At 33.1% G+C, this 13,777-nt stretch overlaps 2 protein-coding genes across 2 annotated transcripts in view; one reads left to right on the top strand and one right to left on the bottom strand.

Moving 5' to 3' along the window:
* Ance-3 (angiotensin-converting enzyme Ance-3) overlaps positions 1 to 13,777 on the top strand; it is a 220,325-nt gene that overhangs the window by 86,819 nt on the left and 119,729 nt on the right. The gene's annotated exons all lie outside the window — the stretch shown is intronic.
* LOC149423370 (uncharacterized) overlaps positions 5,386 to 13,777 on the bottom strand; it is a 28,297-nt gene continuing 19,905 nt past the window's right edge. The window contains exon 3 of the mRNA XM_089632684.1: positions 5,386 to 6,288. Within this exon, the coding sequence (XP_089488810.1) occupies positions 5,684 to 6,288 (605 nt within the window). The 3' untranslated portion in view covers positions 5,386 to 5,683. The remainder of the gene's footprint in view (positions 6,289 to 13,777) is intronic.

Below are 13,777 nucleotides of genomic sequence, written 5' to 3'. Positions count from 1 at the left end.
ATTCTCATTAAAAACTTACATTGAGTTCGATACAAACGTTCCAGAGTTCATTGAGCCGGAGTTACAGATAGAGACACAACTGAAATTGGTATATTTTTAAAATATATTGATAATGCATACCACACCCATCAGTATTATGTATTAGGAATTAGTACGTTTATTGCAACCCACGACCACTGGATTTATTGCAACATATATAACTGATTTTTAAAAAAGTTTTTTTTTTAGAAGAAATTTCGATAAATTGCTAAGCCTCAGACGAGCCTACGAGTAACAAACAAAAGCGATTTTAATGCAAAATCACATAGAAATAGAATAGATTCTTCTATAAGCATACTACATTTGACCTACAAAACTGAAATACTTAATTCTAAAATAATAAACTGGTATCAAGTTTATATCGAAAAGAAAAAATAAACATTCAATAACTGTCACTCATCGCCTCTAAGTGCTCATATTGGCGGTGAGATTTTTGACCTCGCTATTGACCTCCTTAGGATGAAAGTAAAATAAGTCTCGCGTGAATAATCACATTATATTTCCATAAAACTTTTATTTACATCGAATATTCCAGGAAAAAGCTCAAGCAGAACCCATCAATGATGGAAAAACTTTCGTTTTATATTGAAAAATATTTTTGCTTCATTTCTTTTGTACCGATTTTTAAAACTTTTTTGTGCGGCCAGATAATACTATGTTTAAAAAAAATGGAACAAGCAACTGATAGTGTTTTGTTTTATATTTGGATACAAATTTCAAAGTTCCATAGACGAAAAGCTGTGAAATTAAAATAGTTTTCTTGTTCTAGAAATTGTAGACAGCAAAATCTTTTATTAATTCAATAAACATTTGAAACACATTTACGAGTCAATTTTCCTTCCCCAATCTTTACATAGAGAACCATTAAACCCAGAAGTATTACATTGAGAACCTGCATTAAATTACGCAAGATGAAATTACGGAAAGCGTATTCAATAACGCTAGGGTAAGCGAATACGCAAAATGAGGATGTAATATTATAATTTTGCGAATAATCGCACATGAAACAGGGCATTATAATATATTTATTGTATAGTGTTACAAATAATTTGCAATGGAGTTCATATTATATGGGATAGTAAATGTCTTACAATAAAGAAACATTTTGACAGTATTATGAGGATGTTTTCACAATCCTCTCGATAGCTTATCCATGGAATAAAGTAAATTTTTGATTTATATATTTATAAAATAGTTTACTATTCGGTACCTACTCGAACCTATGAATAGTATCAATAAATTTCCGATAAAATGTTATAATAATTTATTTTTCGGGTATTGTGTTAACGTTTCACACATCTACCCTAAAGATGGACACTGTAATGCTGTCCGCAACATTGGCTAAAGATGGAGGTAGCGCAACACGGCATAATACCCCAAAAATAAATCACTATACTTCTGACTGTGAAAATCTCAAATCACATCGCATAAAGTAGCCAAGTTTTCTACATATAACTAGTAAGTCTGAGTTTAGGTTATTAGTGTGTATTCGAGGTTTTTTGTTGGTTGGAGTAGTGAATATTTGTTGGTTAGTGTAGTGCATATTTGTTGTTTGGTGTAGTGCATATTTGTTGGTTGGTGTAGTGCATATTTGTTGGTTGGTGTGGTGCATATAAGAGCCTTTTTCTATCACTTTTGCCTATTTTAGATTTAAGATTCTTGAAAATATGATCTGTTTAAATAAGAAATATTTGATATTCAATTCTTTTCTGATATATAAACTATTTTTAACAGATTCTTTTTGAAAATTTTAGTGCATATTTCGACATTGATAATGCATAATGTTTACATTCAAATTTCACTATTTTGATTGTGCATGTAATCTGATGTGTAACATCATCATCATCTTAATCTTGGATCTAAATACTTTTCAATGGTGGATTTGGCCTCCACAACTTGAATCTTTATGTCCACAAATGATTTTCCTTGCCATTCACCTCTAGTCCTCGGCTTTTTTTTTGCTTCAATCGTTTTCCACGCAGTCAGTTCACCTCTTCCTCGGTTTAATTCTGGGTCATGATTCTCGGTGTCTTGTAATTTTGAATTCTTTTGCATTAAATTAATTCTGACTAAACGTTCCATCGCAGTCTTTGGAATCAACAGAATCTTACAATCTGATAAAGAACACGCATTATCATCTATTTTCCTTTAAACTAGCTAATTAGTTTTATTTTGTTTACCCATTTATTTTATTCAATGACCACCCCAAAAAACCAACAAACGAAGGATATTCAATTATTTTATTTTAACAGTAGAATGTATGTATATAAAACATTATTCATTTTTCCAAACCAATATAATGTGTGGGAAAATATTGTATTGTGTGTAAAAATTACAATAGTGAAGGTATTTGTATTTTTATTTTATTTTATATCTTACCAGACATTGGCGTTTTCTTTGTCATAATGACATTGTAGTCTTACATATTTTTTTATGAACGAAATAACAAAAATAATTAAATTTCAAATTACAAATTTCCATTTTTGTGCAATAATCAAAATTTTAAAAATAAACTTTAAATCTTCCACACATTTTTGACAGTATTCATAGTTTGTGAAAATACCCCATTCAAAAATATTTTTTCCAAATAAGCTTAATAAATTAATTTATCAAAGCTTTACCACTATTGTATTGTCTATTATCATTTAAAAATGTTTGATTACTAAAACAAAAAACTTAACATGATAATGATAAGTTTAAAAAACTTAACATGATCATAATGACTTAATACAAATAAATAAAGAAAAATACTGTACAAGTTTTTGGAATATTATTTATTTATCTCGTGTAACATGCAAAAGTGGCTCTACAAATATCACAGGAGTACGGTTTCAAAAGCAAATTGTGTAACAGTGACAGTTTTCTTGGAATAATAAACAAATGGCATAACTACAGCCACTTACACCAGCTTGAAACTTGTCATTTCCTCACTGCTACAAATAAACGCTACTCTGTCCGATATGTCGGCTAATAAACAATAATCTTCATAATTTCTCTTGGCCAACATTGCGTCAGAGTGCGAAGTAAAATAAAAACAAACTTGGTCTTGATTGATATAGAAAATAGAGATTGGTATTTTTTGCCAAAAATATCTCTAATCAGCAATTATTTTGTGATTTGTTGTAGGTTTCAACTGTCTTACGTCAAGTGTGTGTATCGCTTCAAAATATCGCTCTATCGGATTTATATAAAACACAAGATAATCTTACAATCAAAGAAATAGAATATATGCAAAACATACAGGGCATAATAATATATCTTTGTGTTCACATAAAGATGCGATTTTTGCCTGTTTTTACCTCTCCTGGCGTTATTGGCAAGTAAAAGAACTTGGGAACTTTTGACAACCACTTTTACGACAGCCACTTTTACGACAACATGCCAACATAATAGGGTATTAAACTCGGGACAATGGTGTTAACGGTGATTTCAACATTATGTGTTTTGAATGGGGAGCAGATCTGCGAAGAGCCCTTAAATGGGAACTGATTTTTAATTCTAAAACTTAACAACTCTTTCTCTAGAACTTAAAGTAAATCACCTAGCGTACATGTCATAAGGGGTAACAAATTTCGAACGAATGACACACATATATAAGGCGTAGCGGTGATTTTCAGAAGTGCCCGATATCTGGAAAAAAATTGGAAAATTTTAACGGATAAGAACACAAAGCAAATAAAACTGATGTGGGAATCTATAAAAGTATGTAAATCTTTGAAATGTAGATCATCGGAACAGAGGATATTAACAAAAAAACAATCCCATCGTGAACGAGCTTCATTTAGCAAATTTTGTATCAATGCCCAAAGTTATTATTAAGGCATTAGAGTGGATTAGGTACGTCAAAGATATTAGAAGAACGAGATATGATATGTTGGCCGCCGGACCGTAGCCGGAGTACTACCTAATTAGGGTACTTTGAACGGTATCGGGACTTGTACGCACAGAAATCTGTTCTATGTATTAGTGCGGATACCTTAGCGCAAGCGAAGATGTGCAGTAGTATTGGTGAATAAAACCGGCGACACTCGGCAAAACAATTCCACTCAGTACGAACTGCGCATAGCACATCTCGTTCTTATAATATCTTTGAGGTACGTGCTTAGAACCAGTTGCTTACTTACTGTCGGTTAAGTATAAAAAAAATTACAGCTACCTGTTCTAAAATCGGTTACTTCACATCTATTTAATAGTGATCGCATTAGTTTCGGGTACTATCCGTAATACTGCATTAGCTATTGGTAGATCAACTGTTTTATTATTGAGATACCGCGTTAGAATGTTGTGTTTTGAAATGTATTACAAAACACGTATCAATATCAATATTTACGCTATTACCGCTTTACGCATTACAATTTGTTCGTTGGACTAATACCTACAGCTTTAAGCACTTGAACAAGTGGCTTGCAAGTGCTAGGTACGTAGAATTGATTGTACAATAAAATAATACGTGTGCACCACGATTCAGCATTTCCTGAGTTACAAAATAGTTGATGAAATTCACATATGCTGTAAAAACGCAGCGTAATAAGAAAAAATTTAAAAGAAGGTTATAGATAATAATTAGGTGGGAACTTTGATGACGAAACGAGATCAACTGACGCTACTAACGAATGATCGTAATATCGTAATAAATTATTCACTTATTTTTAATTCATTTTAGTTAGTTAAGAGTCGATTATAAATCCAACATTTATTTGTTTGATAGACGTGCATTTTTTTAGAAATCGATTGCAAAACCTTATTTCTTAATCACATACTTTAGCATGTGGATTGTATTTGTGATTGTGTTAAATGATTGAAAATATTTATCTCTTAGATAAAATACGATTTTTAAATGGAAAAATGCTGTTAAAAACTATTTAAGTCAACATAAAGCTATGCACTCTATCTTATATAAATGGTATTCCAAGCCAAAAACATTAGTATTCCTTGGGTAATATTTGACGATTCGAATATTTGATTCAATTCCTTTTTTTCTTCAGGGTAACGAACAAATGTAACATTAAAAGAATTCGTTCTTGTGGTTCTTAATGAACGATTCTAATGATAGTTAAGTGTGTTGTTTTTTAATCTACTACGAAGAATCTAGGCCTTACAATCTTCATTATAAATAATGAACAATACATTGACCGCAGAATTTTCCCAAACTTGTAGTGATTGCCAATCTTTGTCTTGGTTGAATAAGTTTTATTTCAATGTTAATACTGACAAGGTGCTGTTACTTGTTAAAACTATATAACAATGCATTTTCGTAATATCTGTGTAGGTTATGAAGGGGAAATAACAACATTAATTTAGATTTTGAACGACTAGCGTTCGTGTATTTTATTTCATGTTACCCAATCTCAATCAGGATTCAGGTACATTTGAATGACTGCGAGAACATCCATTTAACAAACAATAAACTTAAAAAATAAAATGAACGATGGTTTATATTCAAGTGCATAACTTAACAACTAATTAATGGTGATTGGTTTTGTCGCAACGCTCTGCAGTTCCCAAGGCAAGTACTCCAAAAAATCTTCCAGCCTCTTTATTTCGAGAGAGGAACTATACATCTCTGAGCAATCGATTTTGGGAACGTACGGGGCAGTGCTATGTCCAAATTATCACATTCATGAAAATCTTCTTCTTCCTGCTTTTAATAGCTTCCATGATGATCACTGAAGTCGTAGCTGCTCTCTCCAATGTCGTGTTGTTGTTCTTGGTGATCTTGCACGTGCACTGGGTAAGGAACCTTCACTGGGTAGGGGATGTGCTTCTCCACGGTGTATGGCACTGGCTTGTCGATGTGGACGGGGTAGGGCCTGTCATATGGCACCTTCACGGGGTAAGGCACCAGCTTCTCTACTGGGTATGGTACTCTCTTCTCGACTGGGTAAGGGGCGGGTACATGAACCTTCACTGGGTAGGGAACTGGCTTGTCAACATGGACAGCATAGGGCCTGTCAAAGGGGACCTTGACTGGGTATGGGACGGGCTTTTCTACTGGGTAAGGGACATGCTTCTCTACTTCAACGGGATAGGGTTTGGGTACATGGACTGGATAAGGCCTATCAACGTGAACCTTGACTGGGTATGGCACCTCCTTGACGACGGGGTAAGGCTGGGCCACATGCACGGGAACCTTCACGGGGTATGGGATTTCCTTAGTCACAGGGTACGGCTGTGGGTAAGGTACCTTGACTTCGTAAGGAATGCGCTTTTCTACTGGGTAGGGTTGTGGAACGTAAACTTTGACTGGAACTGGCCTGTCAACGTGAACTTTTACTGGGTAATGGACCTCCTTCTCAACTGGGTAGGGTTGGGGGATATGTACTGGAACTTTGATGTACTCCTTGACTGGGTATGGGACGTTCTTGTAGACTGGGTAGGGTTGAGGAACGTGTACTTTTACTGGATATGGGACATGTTTTTCTACTGGGTAGGGAATGCGCTTTTCTACTGGATATGGGATTTTGACGTTCTTGACTACGGTGATAGTCTTGTGAGTGTCATGAGATTCTTGTCCCCATCCACCTCCCAGAGAGAAGCCGGCATCATGGCCGTAGGAACCTCCATAAGAGTCTCCTAGACTGTCACTGGCTGCCCACCCATGATCTCCAAAGTTGCCGAAGCTTCCGAAGAGTCCTCTCTTCTCCTGTTTCTTCTCTCCCCCTACCGCCTTTGTGTCGGCTTCCTTAACAGCTGATTTCTTCTCTTCCTTCCCCTGCACGCCCAAGATGGCCAACACCACCAGAGTGGCCACGAGCTGTAATTAAAAAGAACAATTATTATAATTTCTAAATTAACACATTTAAAAATAAATCAAACTACAGAAGATTTGGTTAGTGATATTAAAAATCGTGATATTTCGAGAGGTTTGTTTTAAACGCATTATGACTGAAGGCAGAATTTAAACAAAAACAAATAATTTTTAAAAATCGAAACTATTTATATTTTGTATTGGTTTATCACTGATTGCACGAGAATCCATTATCACTGGTAACCAAATCACTGTTTATTTTTTCGATGTTTTAAATCACTTTTTATTTTTAACAAACTAATCCGGTCGTTAAAATGAATTTATTGTTGTTGTATTTTGAAACACCATCAATCTGTAATTGTAGAACTGAAGATAAATATACCCAAGCAAATTGATAGTATGAATAAAACACAAGAACCCACCGTGATCTTCATGGTGCTTGGCTTATAATAGCACTGAAGCCAGTGAGTTTCCGAACGTGAATATACAATGCTAACCGGGTCGCCTCCTTTTTATACTAAAACGGCAACAAGAAACCCCAGTTACACTTTCGCTGCTACGTTCGCCTTCTTCGATACGTCTCGTAACCGACATTACCCGACTAGTTTAACCTCCCATCGTAATCGGAAGGCGACTCAATAAACCCGAGCCCGTTGCGTTTGGAATGCGAGTTGCCGCGTTCAAGAATCTGCGCACAAAACAGAGTCAAACATCCGTATCCGAAAATTTTCATACGTAGAATTTCAACAGATGAAGTGTGTTAGTTGGTGTTTTCGCCATTTGCTGCGATTCCTGACTTTGTTCGCTTTTCCGTGGAAAGGATAATGATCTATAGGGTTATGTAAAGCAAGACAACTCGAGGTATGTGGGTGGTTAAGTATTGGGTCGAGTAACTGGCTAACTTGGCATGTTGTTTACAAAGTACCTACTTTCCAGCGACTAATTATAGTAATTGTAGTATTAAGCTCAGTCCACATCAAATAATTCTTTAAAAATCGACTGGAAAGCATTTTAACTCGATAGGGGTTGGTGAAAAATGCTTACCTACCTTCTTTAATGAGACAAAGCATTTTGTTTTATTAGATTTGCAAAAAAACTCCTCAAATAAATCCCCTTGTTTCAAATCTTTGTTGGGTAAAAAAGTCACAACTTCTTTGTCATATATATTTAGTTTTTCGTAAATTTACTCGCATGGTTTAGTCGTTTTAATTAAAATTAATATTTATATAACATTACAATTATATAACATGTAGGGATACAATACATTAAAAAAATCTAAGTATTTTATAAAAGTAAAATACCCTTATTCCCTAAAAACACGATTTCATATGATTCACGATTCATCTAACGGCTACATCATTGTATTATATTACAATGTCTCAACGATCCAGTTTACAATGAAAACGTAATGATTTAATCGAAAAAAAAAATTAAATTAATATTATATTTTTCGCATGTAGCAATGTAATCTCAAATAAAGATTTATCTATATCAGTTAGCCACAAAAAATGTACACAAAAACGTTTTATTAGGTGATTTCGTGCAAAACCAACGACTGTGACAAAAAATTACTAGAACGTAAATTGGGCAATCGAATGTCAAATAAATTCAATACCTATAAATTTCAATGTCCATTGACGTTTGTTTACAAAGTTTTGCATACATAATAATTATTAAACTTTAACTCAAAATTAAGTACTAATTAACTGTATGAAACAACATAAAATAAATAAATTATTATTTGGGTTAGTAATAAACGTAGAGGCATGTCAACAAATTAATCGTCATTTCGCAATGAGAGTATTATTTTATTACCATGTAATATATAACGCATCATTGGTTCAAAATTGAATTTAAGAGATTGGTTACTTAACTTCTTTACTTTTATTTTCGTGTGCTTCTCAAATAAGTGATGTAATAAAATTCTTTATGAAAGCCTCTCACCGTTTAATGTATTTATTTTCCTGCCCGGAGTTTTTGACCCTATTGCGATGGATCACCGAGTTTCGATCATGAATTGAATCAAAAACGTGCTTATCTAATAAACTATCCATCTGAAACAAAGAGATCGTCGGTCAAACGTAACTTTTTTTACTAAATACCGTCATTGACTACACAAACATTACATTTTCTAACCACTTTTCTTACGAATTATTATTAGCATTAGTTATTAGCATTAGTCATTAGTCATTATTATTAGCATTACTCGCCTGAAATATCAAAACAAATTGAAAATATATTACGAGTAAAAATTTATGCCGCCGACGGGAATTGAACACTCACCTTCTGATGTCCGGTCAGGTGCTATAGACCACTGAGCTACGTCGGCTTATTCCCAACCCGCCAAATAATTCAATATGTACAAGTACTTCAATCGAAAATCACTGCTTATTATATTTTTTTCACTGTGTAAACAACCAAATTTATTTTTGTATGAAAGGCTTTGTTAGGGCTGAATTTCCAACTAGATTTATTTTTACTCGGGAGATATTTTCAATTTGTATGGAGATTTCAGGCGAGTAATTAATGTTTATAATAATTTGATATCCTTTGTACTTTGCATAAAAACCTTGTCTTATGGACATGAGATTATCATTAAAAAATAATAATTTTCTTACGCCTTCAAATTTAGTGATTTTGAGATGAGCAAAGTCGAAGTGTTTTAAACTCTTTGACATTATTTGACGACCGTCAGCGCCATTTCGTATTTTAGATATTTGATCGTCTATTATATTATTTCAATTTTTGGTCAAATATGACAAGCTGACAAACATAAGATCATGACTTTAATGTTTCACAGTCGATCAAAAATGTAACAGATGAAAGTATAGATAATCTGTGTTTGACTGGGACGGGTCATTTGTCGAAAACTAAAAATATCGTCGATTTGATATGTTAGTTTGTATAACGTAATAATATGCTATTAACCAAAATAATATTGTGGAATTCCTCTGCAGGTGATGAATTATGTGATGCTTTACGACATTGGTCCAATTATTTATTTTTGACCAGACCGGTTTCAACCCTGACCCACATGTTGCAGATATCCAATAACAAATTTAAAATCTACCAGGCTGAAGATCCCCATAACAGGGTGAAACCGGTCCAATAATAAGTATAAACAAAAATTTATGTTTACAAATCGAAACATCACAGAAATAATACCATTTAGTAGCAAACAACATAATGATTTGAATCATAACTTTTTGCGATTACTTCAAAAGAGTCCCAGCTGCGCCCATTTGTCTTTTTTATAGAGTCCCAATAATCATATTCAGACTAGCCACATATCTCTGCCATCTCCATTTTTTATCCCGATATTGGGATGAGGCCCATGTTGCGATTTTGCGAGTGGAAATAAGAAGAAGATTGGGATTACTGGGGAGTATCTAAGATTATTTTAATGTGATTACAGCACAAGAGTCCCAACTGCTTTCAATCGTCTGGAGTTAGTGGGAATATGACCATACCCCATGTTGTGAGGTTGAAGGTTAGAGGGAGGGAGAGGAGATTGAGAATAGGAATGTGTAAAAGTACCTGTCTATTTTAATTTGTGATATTTTTTGAAAGAATACAGGTAGTTTTTTGAGCAAATAACATAATGATTTGAACCATAAATCTGTCACATTCTTGCAAATATTTATGAATAGATTAACGTATAATGTATTTTCTTATAAATATCCGCTTTAGATCTTTTGTATGGTGACCTTCGTGACTAAGAGGTATGTTCCTTGACCCGGAAAAGTTCAAATATAAGAAATAACAAAATTGTTATTTAAGTTTTCCGTTTGTTTTTTCTAGGAACAACCATTTGTCTTAACTTACAATTAGTTTGTTAATTTTTCAACATAGGTTAAGTATATTTTAAAGAAAGAAAATTACATCCGATCTGCTTCCTGTTAATTGTGTGAACAGAGAAGGTAGTTTGGTGAACGAGGCATAACTTGCTTATCCCAGAAACAGTTGTATAAGATTATGGTCTTTCCTCGATGTGACAGGTTCAGGTATTTTGTTTTGTAACGAGTTTATAGAAAAACGAGTACCAATCGGGAAGAGCCTTTGAAAACATGTCTTATTAGAATCGCAGCTATTCTGCAATGTTATAAAAACGTTGCTAATTATTTCTTACTTTATAAACTATGCGATTTCTCAATCAGTCACAAACTTTTTGTACTAAGGATCATTTCTCAAAAACAACAACACAAAAATTGACATCAATAATTATTTAGGAAGGATTGTTTCAGAGAATTTGAAGAACAATACTTCAAATTTCAAAGTTTTTTTTCAAGTTTTGCGAAAGTTCTTTTCAAGTTTTGTTATTCCTTGACTTCTGTCAAATAACCAGACTATAATTATATAATACCAGAACTTGAATAGGACTTACACAAAACCCGAAAATGAACGTAGACAATTGATGAATTGTTCAAATTCTATGAAACAACCAATCCATAGAACTTTGTCAACTTCTTTGTGAAAGACAAACGAGGTTTTAGATTTTATCGTGATGAATTTTTGGGTCACTACGCCGTGTCGCACTTCCTTCTTGTCCTTTGTTCAGGACACCTCTTCCCAACTGCTAGGAACGGGCGTTTGACGAATGAGGTGTGATGAGGGGAGAGAGATTTGGAAGTAATTGAAGTAAGGGGAGATTTTTAAAACCTACCCCTCAATTGCAGTACTATACTTTTCATTGCTTATATTATAAGTCAGTGTTGTTTCCTTGATGATTTTATTTACACACAATGTAGGAGGTAATTAGGTACATATTAAGATAGTCTTAAAACCATTTTCATGATCATTCTCAGAGGTAAAACCGATAACATAATTTTATACCGGTTGTTAATTATTGACAGTTAATCCTATTTTTATACTTACGTATTTCTTCTTACTACTTATTGCAACAATAATGATTATTTTATCGTTTAGTAGAATTGTTACCGAGCATTGTGCATTAACAAATAAAGGTAAGGAGAGAGGCATTGAACGATTTTCTTTACATTCCAGAACTGGTTTTTCACATATTTATATAAATAAAATTTCCCCATCTAACCACAGATACCAATCTATACAAACGGGTATTATATTATACAGATAATTAACAAAGTTAAGCCTAAAGTAAGGATTTGTGATTTTTCTTAAAAGTTCCAACGTCTTCAGAGTATTGAGAGGTAAAATGTACCAAATACAATAATTCACTTTACTACTATGAATGTGTTCAATGGAAAACCGACGATATTCTTTATCTTCAGAAAACATATTTTATTTTAACCTCCCCTTGCACATTTAAAAAAAAAACAATCAAATTTTAATTGTTGTATAGATACCCCTTTTCTAAAACTTTAGTTTAATTGGTGAACTATTATTAATTACTTCAACAAAACTGTTAATTTAACTTTATTAGTTAAAAAGCTGGTTTTATCTCACGTCGTTATTTATAGCGTTAAAGGTCAATAAGATCAAGCAGTTAAATCGCAGGAAAGCGTGGTGATAACAATCAAACTTACAATAATTGACAATGGTATTATTTTAATTGTCTCGTTAGGTGTTATTGCACAATCCAATTACAGCCGAAGATGCCATGTGACATTATTTTCTTTTCTGTTGAAATGAGCCGTGTTTTGTTACAAATCCAAGCAGTTATTAAGTTAGTGGCTCGCAATACAGGACATGTCGAAACGTTATACAAGGTTGATTTCAATAACCGTAATAACTTCAGGATTGCAATAAGAATTGAAAATTTCAACGTAGGTAAATAGTTTAATCTAAACACGTACCTTTATTTATTATTTAAATAAGCCTTAAGTAGGTTACATTATAATAATTTATTAAGTTATTTATGAACGGGTGGGCGTCCTTGATGGTTTAAATACCAGCGTTTTGATTATGGGGTCAAGGGTGTGATCCCATTGAATAAACGTAATGTATGGTAAATATACTACCTTATGGAGTGTACCTAAAAATTTGTTGATTTTTCGTACAATTTTACTGTTTTCAGTGCTTGATTGAACACAATTACTATTATCATCATTTTTATAAAGTTTCATTAAACTTGAATTGTAACTTTGAAATTTGATGAATTGTTCAAATTTTATGAAGTGACCCGTCCGTATTCAATTTTTTTAAATTTTTTTAAATGGGGTTGAAAATCTTATAATATTATAAGGGTGCAGAATGGGGCAAACATATTTATTGTCTCTAGGTGTTTTCTTTTTAAACGAATACAATCGCACAGTTTTAGTAGTGCGATTTTTAATCGTATTTTATCAAAAAACTGATGAAAATCTTATGCTTGAGAAAGTATGTAAACGTGCGAAATTATTTCTTACGACTTAACAGTAATTTAAAACCTGTCAAATTTCTCTTCAAAAGTTAATAATTGCCGGCTATCATTTGTGCTAATTGCTAGGTTCACCGTCAGCGTTTTTGGTGCTAAATAATTTTCAATTTTACGTTACTGACAATATCAGTAGATAATGGTAGTTTATATTATTTTAACCTACATAATTAATCAGCTTAAATTAACGATTATAGTACAAAAAAATTAATAATTCTTTAAAGGAAAAAAAACTTTAAACGCCTATTTGAAATCCAAAAAACCCAAATTTTAATTATTCCAACTACCTCCTTGCCGCAGAACGGATAATCAAAGGAATTAGGACTAACAATTCGAAAGAAAACTAATATCGTCAGCTTTTGTAAATCCTTTTGTTTACTAGGACTCAGACATGAAAACAGAATCGAAAGTGGAAAATAATTTGATGTATGAAAATGTTTTAACAATTTTACAAAAATAAGGGAAAATTAACATTACTTTGGGCACACCAGACACGCTTACAAAACACATCTGCTCTGTCACTTTATCTCTAAAGATGTTTTCTGCTATATGTTTTATTTTAAATAAAGGCTTAGGTATTTGCCAGCTATGTACGTCTGTTTTCAAACGCCCAACTAAGCTCTTTATTTGTACCTCGGCATGATATTTGTTCTTCC

Source organism: Hesperophylax consimilis, chromosome 6 (assembly GCF_061612785.1).
Source record: "Hesperophylax consimilis isolate HC1 chromosome 6, BYU_Hcon_1.0, whole genome shotgun sequence".
NCBI lineage: Eukaryota > Metazoa > Arthropoda > Insecta > Trichoptera > Limnephilidae > Hesperophylax > Hesperophylax consimilis.
Note: the sequence above shows the minus strand (reverse complement) of the source record. Positions and strands in the feature narration are given on the sequence as shown.